Source organism: Brachionichthys hirsutus, chromosome 23, assembly GCF_040956055.1.
Source record: "Brachionichthys hirsutus isolate HB-005 chromosome 23, CSIRO-AGI_Bhir_v1, whole genome shotgun sequence".
NCBI classification, from domain to species: Eukaryota; Metazoa; Chordata; class Actinopteri; order Lophiiformes; family Brachionichthyidae; genus Brachionichthys; species Brachionichthys hirsutus.
Genome location: NC_090919.1, coordinates 137,969 through 158,074, shown reverse-complemented (window position 1 = coordinate 158,074; position 20,106 = coordinate 137,969). Strand labels below are relative to the sequence as shown.

Here is a 20,106-nt window from a genome sequence, read left to right as displayed (position 1 = left end):
TCCTCCCACCTCCCCTGGTTCCTTCCACCTCCTCTGGTTCCTCCCACCTCCTCTGGTTCCTTCCACTCTGGTTCCTCCCACCTCCCCTGGTTCCTTCCACCTCCTCTGGTTCCTTCCACTCTGGTTCCTTCCACCTCCCCTGGTTCCTTCCACTCTGGTTCCTTCCACCTCCTCTGGTTCCTTCCACCTCCTCTGGTTCCTTCCACCTCCTCTGGTTCCTCCCACCTCCCCTGGTTCCTTCCACCTCCTCTGGTTCCTTCCACTCTGGTTCCTTCCACCTCCTCTGGTTCCTTCCACTCTGGTTCCTCCCACCTCCTGTTATTTGTGATTGAAGTCCTTTTACATGAATCTTCGCGTTTGGTTGATATTTTAGTTTCATTCTTGTCTATGATTCAATGTTTCACGCATCCTTTTAGTGTGTGTGTCTGTGTGCGTGCAACTGTCGCCGGGGGTAACGGCCTTAAGAATGCGTGACATCACAGCCCTGGGTGGTATTTAAACCTCCAGCCCGAGCGTAGGTCCAGAACACCGAGCTCCAGAACAACATGACGCGTCCTCTCGTCTGAAACCAATAATCAATGATTATTATCTGGTGTCTATTGAGTCACCGACGACCAACAGAACCTCCTCGGACCAACTCTGGATTTTTTGGGAATATTTCTCTCCAAGTTTCTGTCCCAGTAAGTTGTTACTGACAAATCTCTTGCTCATCAATAACATTTGAATTGATTTCCCTCATCAGTCTGGTTTAATCTGATTTTGAGCAGCTGTCTAGTCCAGATTACGGACACAGACCGTGACGGGGTGTGCTGTAATCTACTGTAATCTGAAATCATCACCCTGTGGGTAAAGGGAGTTCCACAGGTGAACAACTCACCTGGTCAGACAGGTGAGCTGGTAAATGTAATGCTCTTGCATCTTCAGTCTCCTCCGACCAGCAGGAGGCGCTGCGGTCTGAACAAACATGGCAACGCTACAGCCCCCGACCTCCATAGAGAATGATCTGTTGCCATGGTGACATAACAATCTGCTCTTTCTTGTCTTTCTCACTTTTCTTCCAAAGATGGCTGTTTCTTCCTCCTCTTCTTCTGTTCATCTCTTCCTCCTCCTCTTCCTCACTGCCACCATGGAGGCAAGACCCTCACCTAAAAAAGATGAGGCACAGGTGAGTGTTTGAGCCGATCCTGATCTTTGTGTGGTCTTCATTTGTGCTTCATCGCTACCTTCATCATCTTCACCTTTCCATTTCTCATCTACTTCTTAGCTTTGTTTTGTTTTTTCATCTTCCTCAGCTCCGTCTTCTTCTAAAAGGAACCCACGTTCCTCACGGCAACGTGGTCATGGGTTCAGATCCCAGCATTGCTAACATGGCCTTTCTGTCTCCGTGTTTCCGGTTTCACCCGGACGGCAGTTTGTTGGATCGGTACTTACTCTTGTTTATTTACACGGTTCTGAGAGAACGCCGATCATAAGATGATGCATTATGGGATATGAAACGAGCAGCTTTACGTTCTAAACCTAATTTTTCCTTAGGTCCTACGCTCTCTGTTCGGCTCACACCTCTCCTCACTGATCTTGGCCACACCCACCTCCGATGACATCATCGAGGGCTCAGATGGACGCCCCTCTTCCTCATCCGTGTTTGCTCCACCCACCGGTGCCACGAGCGGGCTGGCTGGCCGGCGGGCGTTGCCGCGGCTCTTCCGCGACTTCCTGCGACGACAGTCCAAAACTCGGAGGCGGAGCCGGAACTCAATGGTTGGAGGAAGAGGATGCTTTGGGATGAAGATGGACCGTATTGGGTCCATTAGTGGGCTTGGCTGTTAGCGCTACCATGGCAACACCTGTCCTACAGTTTTGGTCTTCTGCGATGACTGTTGTGATGTCACAGTAACATGACCTCTGACCTGCAGCAGTAGTCAGACTCCTACAAATGAGCGGGAGGCGCTAACTTGTAGCGGTAGACGTCAGGGGGAAACTAAACTCCCTGGAACCCAAGTAACAACCTCTGACCTTTGACCCCTGGCTACACCACTGCCAGCGGAGCACTGAGTGTGTGTTTGTGTACAAACTGCGGTCTGACTACAGGGCGAATAAAAAATCACCTTCATCTCACGCATCGCCATTCTGCAGTTCTTATTTTAACCAATAAAGTTCGTGTTGTAGTTCTCGAGACTACTCAAGGGTCTTGGTGTCAGAAGCTAACGTAGCATCTCATTTATCCTGCATGAAACTCCTGTTCAAGCAACAACTCACCTGGAGACAGGTGGAGGAGAGACAGGCAAGCAGACAGACAAATATTCAAGAGTCTTTATTGTCATTAACGGAACGAAACTCTGAAGGACAACAAGAAGAAAACAGGCACCTTCCTGTCCCTCACTTCCGGTCCGGCTCGGTACCAGTTCTCCTCTCCACCACTAGAGGGCGGCAAGTAGACATTTTGAGCCTGTCTTCCGTCACGTGACGAGGTGAGTGGCTTCCGGTTAGCTCACAGTTAGCATTCTTTTCAGAAGATACCTTCTCCGTAACGCGACCAGAAACCAGAGCGGATATTCGAGTTCTTCTTCGCCGGCACCGCCGCGCCTCCTCCTTGTCCTCCCGGTTGTCCCTTGCTGTCCGTCCTCCAGGTCCGGGTCCATTATAGCTGAAAAATGTCGGCGGTGCAGCGGATGAAAGTGGCGAACGAGCGGCACAGCAAGACCATCACACAGCGGGGACACGTCCAGAAAACCTCGGTACTGACAACCAGGCCAACGGCTAAACAGCTAGCTAGCGAGCCCGGCTCAGCCAGGCGGGATATTTCAAAGGCATCAGCGCAGGTTTAGTTCACGTTTACCGGTGGAAGTGGCGCTGCGGCCGGCTACATCGCTAGCTTTAGCCTGATCGTTAGCAGCTAGACCGCCTCACACCATGAAGCTACAAACACACTGAGGCCCGTAATGCTAAGCTAACATTAGCCTATAGCCGCAGGGAGCCGTCTGCAACAGACTGACTTCCGGTCGGCCTCAAACATGATGCCGCCGCTGACACGGCAGCGCGGAGGAAAGTAGTTCCTTATCAGCCACAGCACAGGTTAGAAGCAGTCGGAAGGATAAAGGTGACGTGTTAGCGGAAAGGTTTGTCATTAGCATCTAGTTAGCTTGTTGCTATAATCTGTAAACGCAAAAACACACGTGTGTGTGTGTGTGTGTGTGTGTGTGCGTGCGCGTGCGCGTGTGTTTCAGCGGCCGGTAAACGAAGAGAAGTCTCCGGTGGGGCCGTGGCTGCTCGCTCTGTTCGTCTTTGTGGTTTGCGGATCAGGTGAGTCTCACCTGCGGACTGCATTCCACACCTGACGGGTCTGATGTAGAGAAAGGAACGCTGAACCTGATCCGACTTTTATATTCAATACCACAAAGAAATGTGTGTAAATAACATGCTGGTGCACGCGCACGCGCACGCGCCTAACACTAGCGTACGTGATCTATCACAGCATGACATCATCGCGTCACTAATTGGCTGATCAGATTGTTGTTTATACACTTAGCATTTTTACCTGCGCTAGCCTTAGCACACAGCCATGCTAACAGGAAACCGATGAGGACCAGTGGCTTTGATCTTACTGCTCTAACCACTTCTCCTTGTGTCCTGCAGCCATCTTCCAGATCATCCAGAGTATCAGGCAGGGCATGTGATGACCTTTGACCCAAGGGCCAAGCCATCATGATCCCGAAACACACACACGTGCGTTCCAGTGGAGTTCAGTCTGTGTTGTTTCCTCCTCCTATGACCCCCCCTCTCTACTCTTTTCTTTGTTTATTCCCTGGGTGATGAAACGATGAAATATTGGTTATTGATTACTGCTCCTCAGATGAAGTGCCGAGTCGTTCTGCCCAGGGGCATGGGGTCGCCGACGGGATTGGGTTTAAGGAACATTCATCTGAACTTGATCTTGTTGGTTGTGATCATCTCGTTAAAATTATTTATTGACGAGCTCTCTGATGGACAAACGCAAAGGCCAGTTTTCAATAACCTTAAGTTTAAAAAATGAAAATAGATTTTTCATTCAAAGTAATGCTTTTATTTTTGTTCTCGCGTTTGTTGATTTCTGTATGTAGGATGAACTTCCTGTACATTTTTCACAATAAAATTCAGCCAGTAATGGTTAGACTTTTAATGTGAAGTATTGGTGTGGTAAGTGGTATTGTTAATAAAGTTAAATCTGCTTCCGAGGTTTAACGAGACCGCCGCCTGAAACGCTCCCGAAGGCAGAATGGCTGTGAAATTAAAATGGAGGTTAGTCGATCCCAGGGAAGAGGAATCTACGTCACAGATCCCGCTCGAGAAGAGATCATTTATATATATATATTATTAGCAGCAATTTGTTTGGAAATATTTCAGATTGCAGAGCTGGACCTGAAGTGATCGCGGGTTTCTGGTCCGTAGGCTCAGAGTGCTTCGAGGTGGATCCACGCCTCGCCTCGGAACCCGACTAACTAGTCTATTTCAATAATAAAAAGCTAAATGACAGAATAAATACGTGAAACCCTGCAGTTCTTCCGGAGGAAGTCCCGTCACCGGAAACACAGGACGAACCCCCCCTACTTCCGACGTCTCTACGCAGTGACGTCAGAGTAATATAACATGGCAGGAGGGGAGGAGGCGGAAGGTAAAGGCGTTCTGGCGTGATTGATAACAGCTCCTGGTTGTCAATACTTTTCGTTCTCTTTAAATATGCTCCGGCTCGCGTCGGCCGACTGGCCGGGATTAGTAGAGTTTATCCCGGCCCTGAAGCCCCGCACCTCGGCTTCCTGAGAAGTTAGCTTAGCTTCCTAGCCTAGCAGCTAAACTGTAGCGCTCACTGTTCATTAACGAACTTATCTATTTCATTGTTTTAGTTTAGACTGAAAGGTGAGAAGTATCGATATATTGAAGCCATCTGATTCGTCGTCAAATCTTAAAGCGATTCGAGGCCTTCTCGCCAAGAAGGCCGTGACAGGCGCTTCGCGAGACGCCCACAGCAATCACGCGAGTCCGTGGTCTAATCCCGGCCTCCGGAACGAGCGATTGAGTGACTCATTACCGTTACACACCGTTATCAATGCGACGTAGTCAGTGTTACGGGCGTGTGACGAACACACACACGTAAGTGGATGCCCGTTCAGCCGTTGCTAGGCAACAGGGGATGCTAAAGGAGAGCACACTGGATTCGTTCATCAGTAGGATTAAATACTGCGTTGCCAACAGATACTGAAGTAAACGCAGATCAAATGACTTGTCGCAGTGCATTCTGGGACGGGGGGGAGCGCTGGAGGTGAGTATCGTGGGCGGCTGTGCCTTCTGTGAGAAGCATCCTGCATGGACCCATCACCATGAGCGACAGGGAGACGGTTTCCACGGAGACAGGTCAGTCTGAAAATCATGACGTCACGCAGATAGCTTCTATATGACCTCAGAGATGAGGTCATCCAGAAATGAACGGTGGCCACATCTAGTGATGTCACTTCCTGTAGAACGGACGCAGTCCGGTACTAAGGTGTTCTTTGTGTCGCCTCCAGGCTTCGGTCTCCTGATGGTCACGGGGCGTTTTACGCGTTAACCATAAGCAGGTAGCCCCGCCCTGCTTTGGGTCAGGGACCGTGTTCTGGTTTGTACTGGTCCCTGCAGCCTGCTTTGGATCAGGGACCGTGTTCTGGTTTGTACTGGTCCCTGCAGCCTGCTTTGGATCAGGGACCGTGTTCTGGTTTGTACTGGTCCCTGCAGCCTGCTTTGGATCAGGGACCGTGTTCTGGTTTGTACTGGTCCCTGCAGCCTGCTTTGGATCAGGGACCGTGTTCTGGTAGACGCTCACGTTGCATCGGGGGACGTGAGCGTCTACGTGAGCGCCTACGTGCCCCCGATGTGAGCGCCTACGTGAGCGCCTGCGTGCCCCCGATGTGAGCGCCTACGTGAGCGCCTGCGTGCCCCCGATGTGAGCGCCTACGTGAGCGCCTACGTGAGCGTCTACGTGAGCGCCTACGTGCCCCCGACGTGAGCGTCTACGTGCCCCCGACCCCCGACGTGAGCGCCTACGTGAGGGTCTACGTGCCCCGGGCCTCGGGCAGCCCTTGGCGTTGAACCCTGCCTCGTTACGAGTCCAGTTCTTGTCTCCGGGATGACTATTTGACAGCATGTCGGTGTTCTGAACCGATTCAAGAACACTTTCTGAAGGGTGTTTGGCGTTCTTTTTCTTCTGCACAGAGGACAAGCGGCAGAGGAAGGTGTTTCTACCCAACGAGCTGCTGGAGTGCCTCCCACCTGGGTCCGGCCTGCCCAGCGACAGGCTCCGGTGGAACACCAACGAGGTGACCTGCTCCGACGGATGTTCAGAAGCAGCTGCTTTATTCTCAGCTCTGCCTCTGTGTTTCTGCAGGAGATCGTGTCCTTCTTAATTTCATTTGACAAACACGACGAGTGGCTCTCCTGTACCTTGAGGACCAGGTACGCACACGCCCGCCAGTCGAGCCGAGGGAACGACTGTGTTCGACTGTAGGCGTGGTTTGTGTTACAGGCCGAAGAACGGCAGCATCATCCTTTACAACAGGAAGAAGGTGAAGTACAGGAAGGATGGGTACTGCTGGAAGAAAAGGAAGGATGGCAAGACGACGAGAGAGGACCACATGAAGCTGAAGGTCCAGGGCATCAAGGTGGCGCTTTGATGTGGACTCCTTTATTACGTCATCATTCCAGAACTGCTTCCACATGGATCAATAATCAGTGACTCTGTTTCAGTGCCTGTATGGTTGCTACGTCCATTCCTCCATCGTGCCGACATTCCACAGACGATGCTACTGGTTGCTGCAGGTACAAAAACATATCATCTGTCAATCAATCAATCAATTCTATTCAATTTCTCGAGAAGCTTTGGCAGGAATGGGAGGTTTGGGATTGGCCGATAGTCAGGATCCAACGCTGGTAAAGGACTCGGGGACACGGCCTGCGAGGAAGGGTAGATCAATCGTGTTTAGCGAAGCGGTTCTGATCGAGGGGAGGACTTTGAGCAGCCCGGTTGGGACCGGGTCTAGGAGACGGACACCATCTCCAGGGTCTGTGTGTGACAGAACCCCGACATCGTGATGCTCCACTACCTGAACGTACCGGCCCTGGAGGATTCTGGGAAGTGCAGTCCTCTGTGTGCTGTGACTGACCGCCATGATGGCGCCCGGTGGAGCCGAGAAGACCTGCTGAACCAGTTGAGACCCATGTGTAAGAGCTACTTTTACTGCATAGTACTAGTACTAGTACTTCTCCTACTAATATTACTACTGTTACTAATAATGATAATACCAATTCTACTCCTACAATGACTACTATTGTACTACTAATACTAATACGACACATGCAGTACTGCGTACCTGAGATAAGGACTCGCGATTCAGACTCAGACTCGAGTCCAATTTAAGTTCCTGTTTTTAGCGACCCGGCTTGGACTCGCGCTCTAAAGACTCGAGACGTGACTCAAACTCGTGGTTTAGGACTCGTGAACAACACAAGTCCCAAACGAGTCTCTGTCACTCTTCCGAAGGAGCTGCGTGCCGCTAGCACTCGATCCCCCACCCCAAGAGAACCTCGGCGGCGCTGCCGTGTATTATATCTTGGGACGTGACTTGGACTTGGGTTGTGAGACTTGAACACACCTCTGCTGTGTACTAACGTAGTATTTGGACTTGGGTTGTGAGACTTGAACACACCTCTGCTGTGTACTAACGTAGTATTTGGACTTGGGTTGTGAGACTTGAACACACCTCTGCTGTGTACTAACGTAGTATTTGGACTTGGGTTGTGAGACTTGAACACACCTCCGCTGTGTACTAACGTAGTATTTGGACTTGGGTTGTGAGACTTGAACACACCTCTGCTGTGTACTAACGTAGTATTTGGACTTGGGTTGTGAGACTTGAACACACCTCTGCTGTGTACTAACGTAGTATTTGGACTTGGGTTGTGAGACTTGAACACACCTCTGCTGTGTACTAACGTAGTATTTGGACTTGGGTTGTGAGACTTGAACACACCTCTGCTGTGTACTGACGTAGTATTTGGACTTGGGTTGTGAGACTTGAACACACCTCTGCTGTGTACTAACGTAGTATTTGCCAGTTCACAGTATGAGGTGTTCGCTGGGATCGGGAGGTTTCGGCATCGAGGACTTGGTTCAACACGTTCTGGACCGACAGAGAACCAAACCACAGCCGCGCACCCACACGTGCCTCTGTAGCCCGGCCCAGGGTAAGGCGCCCGCGTGACCCCGGCGTGACCCCGGCGTGACCCCGGCGTGACCCCAGCGTGACCCCAGCGTGACCCCAGCGTGACCTCACCGTTGTGTGTGTGTGTAGTATCAGCAGGGGTGAACATTCCCCACCGCTGCAACAGCACCAAGCATCGCATCATCTCCCCCAAGCTGCCCGACTCCTCCCCCCTCCACGCCACGATGCCCCGCCTCCGTGCTCAGAGCAGCCCCGACTCGTCTCCCTGCCCCGTGTAAGTCAGGTGGTGAAGTCGTACGGGAGCCTGTAGAGGACATTTCATTTGTGTGTCTCTTTCTGTTTTATAGCCCCCCCTCCCCCCCCCCTCGCAGACCATCGAAGACCATCGCCGTGGGCAACCGTGGCGGTGGTTTTTACGACCGCAGCTCCAACCTGACGACAGTGGCGCTGCCCCAGAATGCAGTTATTGTCATGGCAACAGCCATTGCAGGAGGAGGTGAGGGAGACGGGGCCAGTGTAGAGGAGGTGGGGCAGGGGCGGAGCCTATCACTAACCAGCTCTGGTCAGCTGCTTCTCTCCCCTGCCCTCCCGCTAGCGGCTGGCGAGCTGTCACCCCCTTCACCTCCTCCCCCACCTGTCCAGGCTACACTCTCCCTCACCCTCCTCCCATCTCCGGTCATCGGCAGCCTGCTCCTCACCTCCTCCTCCACCTGTTCTCCTCCTCCTGCTGCCAACAGCCCTGCCACGCCCCCATCCTCCCCCTCGCCACCCGAGCCTTCCTCAGATTTCCCCCCAGCTTTTGACCCGGACACCTTCCTCAACTCCCCCAAGCAGGGTCAAACATATGGTGGCCCGCCCCCGCCTCCTCCTGCTTCCCCAAACCCCTCCCCCCTCTCACCCGCATCCAGCCCTTCCTGCTCGCTGTCTTCCTCATCTGAAGCAGAGAGGAGGGCCTCCTCCCTCCCCCCGGCCTGCCTCTCCTCCGCTGCACCCCTCTGTGTGGAGTCGGGGGGAGGCAGAGAGGAGAAGGAGAATACGGCAAGAGATGAAGAGGAGGTAGAAGACAAGAGAGATGATGAAGGCAGCGCCCCTCCAACCAAGATGGCTGCTCTGCATGTGAGTCTTCAAAGAGTTTCTCTTTCATTTGATTTCTGCTTGTCTACACAACCATCAACCATCTGTCGCCCTCCTAATCTGGGTCTGTGTTGTCCTAATCTGGGACGGTGTTGTCCTAGTCTGGGTCTGTGTTGTCCTAATCTGGGACGGTGTTGTCCTAATCTGGGACGGTGTTGTCCTAATCTGGGTCTGTGTTGTCCTAGTCTGGGTCTGTGTTGTCCTAGTCTGTGTTGTCCTAGTCTGGGTCTGTGTTGTCCTAATCTGGGACGGTGTTGTCCTAGTCTGGGTCTGTGTTGTCCTAATCTGGGACGGTGTTGTCCTAATCTGGGACGGTGTTGTCCTAATCTGGGTCTGTGTTGTCCTAGTCTGGGTCTGTGTTGTCCTAGTCTGTGTTGTCCTAGTCTGGGTCTGTGTTGTCCTAATCTGGGACGGTGTTGTCCTAGTCTGGGTCTGTGTTGTCCTAATCTGGGACGGTGTTGTCCTAATCTGGGTCTGTGTTGTCCTAATCTGGGACGGTGTTGTCCTAATCTGGGTCTGTGTTGTCCTAATCTGGGACGGTGTTGTCCTAATCTGGGACGGTGTTGTCCTAATCTGGGTCTGTGTTGTCTGTTTTCTTTTTTCATTTCTGAATTCAGGCAAGCCACACCTCCTCCAGACCGTCTCCACAGCAACAGACAGGAAGTAGCCCTGCAGCACTGTTCTTGGTTTGCCAGGAGGAGGCGTACCAGCCCATCCACCCGGCCATTCAGACAAAGTGCAAGAGTGCTGGGCAGCAGTCATTGGTCCTGGGGCGGGTCTCCAAGCACCTGGGTGCACCTGAAGCGCTGCCATTGGTTCAGCTGCCCCAGCCCGTGCTTGCCGATGCCAGAACTGAAACCAATGACTCTACTCTCACCACTATCTCTGTGGATGCCAGTCACCTGGCGACGCCCACAGTCCAGGTGAAGGAGGAGAGTAGGAGGGGCTACGACTTGGAGGACACCTGCATGGACACCCATCTGGAGGAGGAGGCGGAGCCCTGTGAGCGGGGCGTGGAGGATCTTGACCTCTCCTTTGACCTGATGTCTGACCTCATCAGCGAGGAAGCCACTCCCGTCTCAACTGGCCCCGCCTCTGCCGTGGCACCGAACCCACCTGTGTTCCCAGCAGGGATCCGCTACATGGTCCCCCCCCAGCCCTCGCCCTCTTCCTCCTTTCTCCCGTTCCCTCACCTGCTGCCGGCCTCCTCTTCGACCCGCCTCACCTCCATCACTGACTTCTCCCCGGAGTGGTCTTACCCCGAGGTAACATGACGCCTTCTGACATCACACAGGTAGACGGTTACTGACGTGGGGGGTCGTTCGGACCCCCCCGTGGGCGCAGGCCATCTGGCGTCGCTTGGCAGGGTTTTCACAGTCTTGTTTTAATTCCATTCTTATTGATTGATTGTGATTTTTACTGCCATTACCTAAGAGGCGTGGCCAGTTACATCATTCAGTCTGAACACAACCTCAAAGCCAATTACAGATCGATCGGTCAACAAGGACTCCAATGATCCGAAGTAATCACTTCATTTGGCAACAAGCAAAGTGATTGGTGCTCCAGGAAGTTTGATCACATGTCCTCTGTGTCCAGGGAGGTGTGAAGGTATTGATCACGGGCTCGTGGAGTGACCCGTCGGGTCGGTACTCCTGTGTGTTTGATCAGAGCGCCGTGCCTGCGTCGCTGATCCAGCCGGGAGTCCTGCGCTGCTACTGTCCCGGTATGCACTCAGCAGCACTGATCAGGGTATTGATCTCTGATCATGATGATGGGAATCAGGCAGCCTCACCTCACGTCCACACGGCGTCTCCTCAGCAGCTGAGGGGCGGAGTCTAGTTTGGCTCGCGTGTCGATTCATCTGCACGAGAGCCCACATTGAAACGATAATATTTAGACCTTTTTAAAGCTAGCCTGTGTTGCCACGGTGACCCACAGCGCTACATGCTAGCTCCTCCAGCTGCTCCCTTTCTTTATTTAGCACTTTAGACCTTATTAATAATGTTACCGGTATTCGGCCCGGCTCATGGCTGGGTACGTGCAACCTGTTTTTATTGATTAGGTACAGACTGAACTGATCGACTCTACCCCCCCCCCCCCCCCCCCCGCAGCCCACGAGGCCAGTCTGGTGTGTCTGCAGGTTCTGGAGTCCGGAGGTTCCGTCTCCTCTTCGGTTCTGTTCGAGTATCGAGCGAGGAACGCCAGCTCCCTGCCCAGCTCTCAGCTCGACTGGCTCTCATTGGACGGTCAGAAACGACGCCAGCACACGCCACGTTGCACCGCGGCGGTCATCACGCAGACGCCGGCTGCTGGAGGGAATGGATGCAGGCGGCCGACATGAAATCAAGCATTAGTGAGCGTCAGCTGGAGAGCTGCCATTGGCTCATATCGGGTTACACTCATCTGTCTGGCTGTAGTGGGCGTGGTCCAGGCCGTTTCCTAAGTTCATTTAGCACCTGTTGCTAGTTAGTGCTGCTAAGAATGTCTTACAATCAGTAACATCAACAGGAGAATGGTGAAGTTCAGGCCGCTCCCAGTGTGGACTAGCATTAGCATAGAGTAGCTCCTTTCAGGTATAGATCAATGCATACCAGGTTAGCCAGGTTAGCAATAAGCTTTCAGCATGGCAGAGACTGCTGATAAACGCTGCAACTGTTTCTCAACTGCTGCTGTGTAACGTTAGCTACATTCACAGGAAGTCATGCTAATTAGCTCCTTGCAGCTACAGCTTCCAGTGAAAGGGCTAGAGATCGGCCGGAGGCAGAAATAGCAGGACATCAATCATCGACTCGGGGGGGGGGGGGGGGGCGTTGCTCCTGAGCGAGACGGGAGCAACGCGCCGCTAGCTAGTTCAGCTAGCAGCTACAGCTAACGGTACCGACACAACACACAGAACTACTGTTGGTTTTCTGGAGTCCTCTGGAGGAGGTCTCACTCTGTTTGTTTTCTGGAGTCCTCTGGAGGAGGTCTCACTCTGTTGGTTTTCTGGAGTCCTCTGGAGGAGGTCTCACTCTGTTGGTTTTCTGGAGTCCTCTGGAGGAAGTCTCACTCTGTTTGTTTTCTGGAGTCCTCTGGAGGAGGTCTCACTCTGTTGGTTTTCTGGAGTCCTCTGGAGGAGGTCTCACTCTGTTGGTTTTCTGGAGTCCTCTGGAGGAGGTCTCACTCTGTTTGTTTTCTGGAGTCCTCTGGAGGAAGTCTCACTCTGTTTGTTTTCTGGAGTCCTCTGGAGGAGGTCTCACTCTGTTTGTTTTCTGGAGTCCTCTGGAGGAGGTCTCACTCTGTTTGTTTTCTGGAGTCCTCTGGAGGAGGTCTCACTCTGTTGGTTTTCTGGAGTCCTCTGGAGGAAGTCTCACTCTGTTTGTTTTCTGGAGTCCTCTGGAGGAGGTCTCACTCTGTTGGTTTTCTGGAGTCCTCTGGAGGAGGTCTCACTCTGTTGGTTTTCTGGAGTCCTCTGGAGGAGGTCTCACTCTGTTGGTTTTCTGGAGTCCTCTGGAGGAAGTCTCACTCTGTTTGTTTTCTGGAGTCCTCTGGAGGAGGTCTCACTCTGTTTGTTTTCTGGAGTCCTCTGGAGGAGGTCTCACTCTGTTTGTTTTCTGCAGTCCTCTGGAGGAGGTCTCACTCTGTTTGTTTTCTGGAGTCCTCTGGAGGAGGTCTCACTCTGTTTGTTTTCTGGAGTCCTCTGGAGGAGGTCTCACTCTGTTGGTTCTGCATGCAGACAATCAGTTCAGGATGTCCATCCTGGAGCGACTGGAGCAGATGGAGTGCCGGATGGCAGAGATGGCTTCCTGCAGCAGTACCAACCTGCAGCAACTGCAGTATCCACAGGAACATGGCAGCCAGCTGGCCACACCCCCTCCTCCACCTCTACCTGACGACCACGGAGAACAGGTGAGAATGCAGCAGCACCTCCTCCGTGACACCAAGACCTCTTTTCATTTTTCCTTTCCTTTCCTCGTATGTGAGTAGCCTAGCATGTCGTTGTGAGATTATTAGCATGCTGCTACCGGCTCCATGTCCGCTCAGGTTCAGGCTTCTGGAGGTTCTGGTTTGGTATTGAGTCAGAATAGCTTCAGTAAGGAATGCTAACTCCTCATTACAGCTAGCTTCTTTGACGTCATGAACTCAAGGGTTCATAGTTTTCCACCAGCGCTTGGATAGAATGTTAGAGTACAAGTACAGTCAGACAGTAGCATGTATTACAGTACAAGTACAGTCACACAGTAGCATGTATTACAGTACAAGTACAGTCACACAGTAGCATGTATTACAGTACAAGTACAGTCACACAGTAGCATGTATTACAGTACAAGTACAGTCAAACATCCTGTCTCAGAGGAGCATTTCTTGCGGTCTTGTTTCCGTTGAAAGTCCTTCGTACATAAATCATCGACATTTAACAATACAATTTTTGCAATACAAATAAAAATAAAACCAATATTAAATTACTCAATTAATGCAGAATAACATTAGAAAACTAAAAATAATTTTACACCACAGATGCAGACTAACAATAAATTTAAAATAAATCACACCACTGATGCAAAATGACAATGAATGACAATAAATTCCATAAATTACAATAAATTACAAAGACACTTAATATGTGCAACGTAGGTGGACAAAAAAAGGGGGGGGGGGGATTGATCCGGAGAGAGTCGTGATGACTATCTCCGTTTCTGTCCCCCTGAAAGGTGTATTTTTAGGGCCGTTTTGAAGGAGGCCAAAGAGGTGCATGTTTTGAGGGCGGGAGTCAAACAGTTCCACCCTTAGGGGGCAGTATTGTAAAAAGATGATTTACCCATGTTAGTCCTATAGGAGGGGGTAATCAGGTTGTTGTTTGAGCTCCCTCTAGTGTTGTGGCTGTGGGTGTCACTAAATCTGTGGAGGTGTTTATTCAGGTATGCAGGGATTGAGGGGACTGAGGGCAGAGCTGCATTGACTATTTTAAATGCCAATCCCATTTTGAGTTGTTTAACCCTGTCTTCTACCCTGAGCCATTTTAGGCTAGCAAAATGTCCAGGAAGAAGGTGGGTCATGGGCCCCAGATTGAGGAGTAGCCGAATCAGTTTGTTTTGGGAGGTTTGGAGCCTGGTTTTCAGGGACACTTTAACGTTTGAATACCAGGAGGTGCTAGCATAGTCAAAGAGGGGCTGAACGAGGCTCCAGCAAGCGTCCGGAGACAAAAGCAGACATTCTGCCCAAAAATCTTGTTCTCTGATTGACTTTTTTGATCACCTTAGTTGCCATACTATCGCCAGACAGGTATTTGTCAAGAACACAGCCCAAATAGGGAATCTCTTCTTTGCTGGAGATTACTGTATTATCGACTGTGACCTTGAAATCATTAACATTTATCTCACGTAGAGAGTGTCTAGACCCAAAAAGAATCGATTCGGTTTTACCAAGGTGTAGTGACAGTTTATCGGTAAGCCAAGTACGGATTCTGGTGAGCTCAGAGCTGAGAGCCTCCTCAATGCTCAAATGTTTTCTTGCTTGACATCACTAACATGTCCACGGTTTGTTATTAGGGTACACGTTTAGTATCTGTAAAATACATGTCCTCCACAGAGTGGACCGCGAGACAGACAACCCTCCACGTGTCCCAGGCTGAGTGGAGTGAGTAGCCTCTCCCCCCCCCCCCCCCCCCCCCCGGGCTTCCGTTCAATGAAAATATTTGATCAATCGCACTTCGAGAGTCGAGACCAACTAATCAATTCCATGGTTCTAGTCGTCGGGAGCGCAGCAGGCGGACGGGGGACAGACGGGGGACAGGGGCAGAGAAATGCGTCTGTCCTCTTCAAAGACCGGAAGAATATCTGGAGATTTAAAGTCCAGAGAATGTCATCAAAGCTAACACTTAAAATGGATACTTTTACTAACAAAATATTCCTCAAAGGTGTTTTTCTGTGTCTGCCCTTTGTCATCATTTAATTTAAGTTATTAATGAGCTCATCTGGTGTTTTACTGTCTCCTCAGTGGTTTGAGAGGAGGATTGTGGGAGTCTGTGAGAGGATGATGAGGGGAGGAGGAGGAAGAGGAGGAGGAGGAGGAGGAGAAATGCTTCAGCACTCCGTCCGTCATCGTGGCATGACACTGCTCCACTTGGCTGCAGCGCAAGGATACACACACCTGATACACACCCTGGTCCACTGGAGGTACACACACACCTGATACACACCCTGGTCCACTGGAGGTACACACACACCTGATACACACCCTGGTCCACTGGAGGTACACACACACCTGATACACACCCTGGTCCACTGGAGGTACACACACACCTGATACACACCCTGGTCCACTGGGGGTACACACACACCTGATACACACCCTGGTCCACTGGAGGTACACACACACCTGACACACACCCTGGTCCACTGGAGGTACACACACACCTGACACACACCCTGGTCCACTGGAGGTACACACACACCTGACACACACCCTGGTCCACTGGGGGTACACACACTGACTGGTTGTTTCTTGTTTTAGGAGTGTTAATAGCAACAGCTTGAACTTGGAACAGGAAGTGGACCCTCTGAACATCGACCACTTCTCCTGCACGCCACTGGTAAACGAGCTGTGCTGTCCTCTCATTGGTCTAAACGAGCTGTGCTGTCCTCTCATTGGTCAGCTTTCACATTACTCATGTATGGAAGGAACGTTCCACGTGTCCTAACTCTGGTCTGAAGGGCCCTGAGGAGGGCTCTTCATGAGACTATCACACGAAAGACGATGCAAATGCTTTGAGGAATTGATTTGTCTTTTAAAATGTACTTTGGTGTGTGACTTCTGTTGCTATGGTTACTGTTCCTTGGCTTTGCCTGTGGCTGAACCAGAGCCTTTTTTGCTGTTGCCTCACATGAGATGTTGTGAGATGCTTGAGCAGTACCCCCCCCCCCCCCCCTTTCTGTTCCAGATGTGGGCGTGTGCCCTCGGCCACCAGAGGGCAGCAGAGGTGCTGTATGGCTGGAACGGTTCCGCTTTGGGGGTCCCTGATTCTCTGGGACGCTTGCCGCTGGCTGTGGCTCGCTCTCGAGGACACACCCGCCTCGCCACAGCGCTGCAGGAGCTTCACACACATGCGCCGGCCACGCCCCTGCCCACCAGCCCAGACACAGGTAGCCCCGCCTGCTCCTGTGAGGTGGTTCCAGCACTGATATGTTCTCTGCTCCTTCCAGGTCTTAGCTCCTCGAGCAGCCCCCCTTCTCCCAGCGACCCCTCTTCACCTTCCCCGAGCTCTGCTTACTCCAGTGGCCCCGCCCCTATGGACACCTCACCATCATCTTCATCGTCTCTGTCCATGTCTTCACTGCCTGTCTCACCCCTTCCTGTGTCTATGTGTGGGGAGGAGCCAAACGCTGGGCTGAGCGCAGGTGTGTCAGGTGACTATGGCTTGATGACATCATTCCAGGTGTGTTCTGATTGTAATCGCTGCTCGTTCACGCAGGTGTGAACCGCGGCCGTGCCAGAGACTTTCCTGTTCACTTCATGGACTACGAGACTGAGTGCCCCCCCTCCCTCGGCCACGCCCACATCGCCACCACGCTGGAGGAGCAGCTGCTGAGCTACGGCGAGAATGTGGAGAATGAAGGGGTGGAGGAGGAGGTGCTGCAGGTATGAATCAGCGGGGGGGGGACTCCAGACCCGACCCGTTTGGGTTGGGCAGGACCTTCTGGTGTCAATATTATTATTATACCAGCAAGCGTCTTAAATCACCGATGTTCTGTTTCCATGGTTACCCGCCCCATCACAGGTTGACATGGCAACACTGGCAGAGCAAATCATTGAGGCAACCCCAGAGCGAATCAAACAGGAGGACTTCCCTACGGGGGCGGAGTCACCGCTCAGAGATCCGGCCATGCAGGACACCTGGCTGGCCACCTACCTGGACACAGTGGACACGCCCTCACAGTCCCCGCCCAGGTAAGCCTGTCTGCCACGCTGTCCACCACAGGTGCTGCGTCCTCTCGAGGTAACGGGGCGTGTGTGTGTTCAGGCGTGCCCACCCCCCGTCACCCCTCGGCGCCGTGGCGCTCCAGAGCCTCCGCCCCCCGTCTTCTGCAGCTTGGGCGGAGTTCCTGAACGCCTCGGCCAATGGCAAGATGGAGAAAGACTTCGCCCTGCTGACGCTGACAGATGGGGAGCAGAGGGAGTTGTACGAGGCCGCCAGGATTATCCAGAACGCCTTCAGGAGATACAAGGTACAGACACACCCCCACGCCACGATGTGATTGGCTCAGAAAGACTCAGGTGTGAATCCTACACAGAAAGACACGCCCACTCTCAGCTGGTGAAAGCAAACAATTATGTTTAAATGTTCAGGACAGGAAGTCCAGATTAGGTACGGCTCAAGCACGAGAACCGGGCCTGTATGAGGTCTGGAGTCACCGACCAGACCTGGACCAGACCTGGACCAGACCTGGACCAGAACGCTAGGCCACTGAGTGGGTGTAATCCCTCGTGGGGGTCACCGCCGCCCAGCGAGCGGCCAATCAGAGCTCGGCTCTATAAAGCACGCTCCATTTATGTATCGATATTCAGGGATGAGAAATCAGTCGTCTCTACCTCCGAGTGGGTCTTTGTCTCCGCCCTAGTGGTCTGTGTCTTGTCCCAGGGACGCAGGCTGAAGGAGCAGCAGGACATGGCGGCCGCCGTCATCCAGCGCTGCTACAGGAAGTACAAGCAGGTGTGTGTGTGTTTGTCGTGCAGCTTCACTAACAGCACTAACCTGCTCACCACGTGTCCCCCCTGTCCCCCCTGTCCCCCCTGTCCCCCAGCTAACGTGGATAGCGCTGAAGGTAACGTGGTGGACCGCTGGACGTTGTCCTGTCTGTCTGCTCTCAGCGATGAGACGTTTAGCATGTAGACGTTCGTCTCCCGTGTCTCGTCCCGTCTCCGGTGTCCCGCCTCCGGTGTCCCGCCCCAGGAGACCACTAACCCCGACTCTGTCCCGCAGTACGCGCTCTACAAGAAGATGACCCAGGCAGCCATCTTGATCCAGTCCAAGTTCCGGTCGTACTACGAGCAGAAGCGTTTCCAGCAGAGCCGGCGGGCGGCGGTTCTGATCCAGCAGTGCTACCGCAGCTACAAGGAGTACGAGAGGCTGAAGCAGGCCACGCCCGGCCACGCCCCCAAAATCAGGTAGGTGATCGCCGTGTGAAGAGTCCACCTGAGCAAACGGGGGGCCTGTGACCGTGGAGAACATGCTTTTTCCTTCCTCAGGGGGGCGTAACAGAAAATAATTGAGAAGCGCTGCTTTAGAGGAATAGCCCCTCCCCCTCTCCCTTTGGAGGAATAGCCCCTCCCCTCTCTCCCCTTTAGAGGAATAGCCCCTCCCCCTCTCCCCTTAGAGGAATAGCCCCTCCCCCTCCCTCCAAAGTTAAATGAACTTAAATGAATCGTGCTTTTCTTTTGTACCAGTTACACTTTGATGTGTTTTCTGTTCAGATACACACAGATACACGTTCATGTACCTGTAGGCGTGTAAACGCAGGGAGCGATTCATCGTGTCGGGTTTTCAAACCGTATTACGAGGTTCTGCTGTACTTGATCATAATGATTGACGACTGATTGTAAGCAGCAAGTTGTGACTCAGGGGGTCGTTCTTGACGAAGAAGCAGGACCAGGCGGCGAGGAAGATCATGAGGTTCCTGAGACGCTGCAGACACAGGTAGCGTCAGTCACGCACACGGAATCATCAAAGGGATTTGTTAGTAACACCTTCAGTGAGAGAAAACACACAATCGAGTATTCATTGATCTAAAGGCATTCGATAGTCGATCGCTCGCTTTGATTTGCTAAGTTGCCTCCTGTGGCGTGAGACCAATCACCCAACCCAACACAACGTTGAATGTGGGGTCCCACAAGGGTCACCTTGGGGCCCGAAGCGCTTTCATTTAAATGGATGTCCCTGCGCTGACCGCTGCACCGTTTGTGTCCAGAATCAAAGAGCTGAAGCAGACCAGGGATCTGGAGAGGAGAGGACTGATCACCTGAAGCGTTTCCTCCTCCTCCACCTGGAGGAACGAGGCTCCACCCACCCGCCTGCCGGATCAGCCTCAGGCTCCTCCTGCTTCCCATAATGCATTGCTCAGGCGGAACGCACTGATTCTATTCAAATGTAATAAGAGAGATTTATTTATGACGGCGGGGACAGGTGTGTGTGTGTGCAGAAGTCTTGGCCCCGCCCCAAACGCCGACGCAGATGTTTAAACAGGATGAATATTAATGAGCTAAGCTTTGCAGACGGTCATTTCATTGGTTCGCAGGCCGTGTTGTAACTGACGTCACCTACGAGTGTTTATTTCTTTGCTCTGCTTCCTGGAGGCGGAGCCTGGCTGAAGCTGTCGCCGTCGGGCACCGGTGGGTTCCGTTGAGAACAACAGAACTTCCCTCCAGAACTAACTTATTGAACGACGTTTCCATGCATCCCGGGTTCCGGTCGACCCGATCTGTTCAGACCGAAACCAAATCGCTTCTTCCTGCAGAATCTGGTTCATCCGGTTCCGGAGAGTCTCTAAAAGGATAAAATGATCACCTGCACCCCAATCTATTGATCGTGCATCAGAAGTGAATAAAAACAGCCTTTGTGTTTCATCTTGGTGTTTCTTTCTCTCAGCAGTGGAACTGAAGTTCTGGAGATGGTTCTGGCCTATTTGAGGAGTTCTGCAGAATGTTCTAACTAGTGCTGCTAACCAGCTAACCGGGTTAGTCCTTCGTCTGTGGGGCGCCGCTGGATTCACGT

General features: G+C 52.3%; 3 protein-coding genes across 4 annotated transcripts; all 3 read left to right on the top strand.

The window, feature by feature from the left end:
- Positions 1-541: 541 nt before the first annotated feature.
- nppcl2 (natriuretic peptide C-like 2) lies at positions 542-2,134 on the top strand. The gene is made up of 3 exons (XM_068755953.1): positions 542-680; positions 1,064-1,165; positions 1,534-2,134. The coding sequence occupies exons 1-3, from the start codon at positions 579-581 to the stop codon at positions 1,825-1,827; spliced, it is 498 nt and encodes a 165-aa protein (XP_068612054.1). The 5' UTR covers positions 542-578; the 3' UTR covers positions 1,828-2,134.
- A 253-nt stretch (positions 2,135-2,387) lies between these two features.
- On the top strand, positions 2,388-4,156 carry zgc:85858 (uncharacterized protein LOC405879 homolog). Of its 2 annotated transcripts, XM_068755836.1 has the most exons (4): positions 2,388-2,735; positions 3,225-3,300; positions 3,634-3,723; positions 3,851-4,156. In XM_068755836.1, the coding sequence occupies exons 1-3, from the start codon at positions 2,652-2,654 to the stop codon at positions 3,672-3,674; spliced, it is 201 nt and encodes a 66-aa protein (XP_068611937.1). In that variant the 5' UTR covers positions 2,388-2,651; the 3' UTR covers positions 3,675-3,723; positions 3,851-4,156. The 2 variants fall into 2 exon arrangements, with proteins under 2 accessions (XP_068611937.1, XP_068611936.1); XM_068755835.1 differs by having other exon boundaries at positions 3,634-4,156.
- Positions 4,157-4,604: 448 nt separating this feature from the next.
- camta2 (calmodulin binding transcription activator 2) lies at positions 4,605-19,958 on the top strand. Its single transcript, XM_068755590.1, has 26 exons — positions 4,605-4,648; positions 5,264-5,405; positions 6,222-6,323; positions 6,392-6,459; positions 6,530-6,665; positions 6,751-6,822; positions 7,080-7,224; positions 8,119-8,247; positions 8,355-8,499; positions 8,573-9,341; positions 9,977-10,624; positions 10,956-11,082; positions 11,471-11,605; positions 13,075-13,252; positions 15,332-15,514; positions 15,852-15,930; positions 16,279-16,480; positions 16,541-16,735; positions 16,810-16,976; positions 17,116-17,285; positions 17,359-17,563; positions 17,977-18,048; positions 18,140-18,160; positions 18,319-18,503; positions 18,958-19,032; positions 19,304-19,958. The coding sequence occupies exons 2-26, from the start codon at positions 5,352-5,354 to the stop codon at positions 19,356-19,358; spliced, it is 4,317 nt and encodes a 1,438-aa protein (XP_068611691.1). The 5' UTR covers positions 4,605-4,648; positions 5,264-5,351; the 3' UTR covers positions 19,359-19,958.
- The last annotated feature ends 148 nt before the right edge of the window (positions 19,959-20,106 follow it).

Coding starts and splice junctions, on each gene's coding strand:
- nppcl2 (XM_068755953.1), top strand. CDS start 579: ATGATTATTATCTGGTGTCTATTGAGTCACCGACGACCAACAGAACCT. Junction 681..1,063: donor CTCTCCAAGTTTCTGTCCCA/GTAAGTTGTTAC, acceptor TTTCTTCCAAAG/ATGGCTGTTTCTTCCTCCTC. Junction 1,166..1,533: donor CTAAAAAAGATGAGGCACAG/GTGAGTGTTTGA, acceptor ATTTTTCCTTAG/GTCCTACGCTCTCTGTTCGG.
- zgc:85858 (XM_068755836.1), top strand. CDS start 2,652: ATGTCGGCGGTGCAGCGGATGAAAGTGGCGAACGAGCGGCACAGCAAG. Junction 2,736..3,224: donor GACACGTCCAGAAAACCTCG/GTACTGACAACC, acceptor CGTGTGTTTCAG/CGGCCGGTAAACGAAGAGAA. Junction 3,301..3,633: donor CTTTGTGGTTTGCGGATCAG/GTGAGTCTCACC, acceptor TGTGTCCTGCAG/CCATCTTCCAGATCATCCAG.
- camta2 (XM_068755590.1), top strand. CDS start 5,352: ATGAGCGACAGGGAGACGGTTTCCACGGAGACAGGTCAGTCTGAAAAT. Junction 13,253..15,331: donor GACCACGGAGAACAGGTGAG/AATGCAGCAGCA, acceptor TTTACTGTCTCC/TCAGTGGTTTGAGAGGAGGA. Junction 18,504..18,957: donor GGCCACGCCCCCAAAATCAG/GTAGGTGATCGC, acceptor GTTGTGACTCAG/GGGGTCGTTCTTGACGAAGA.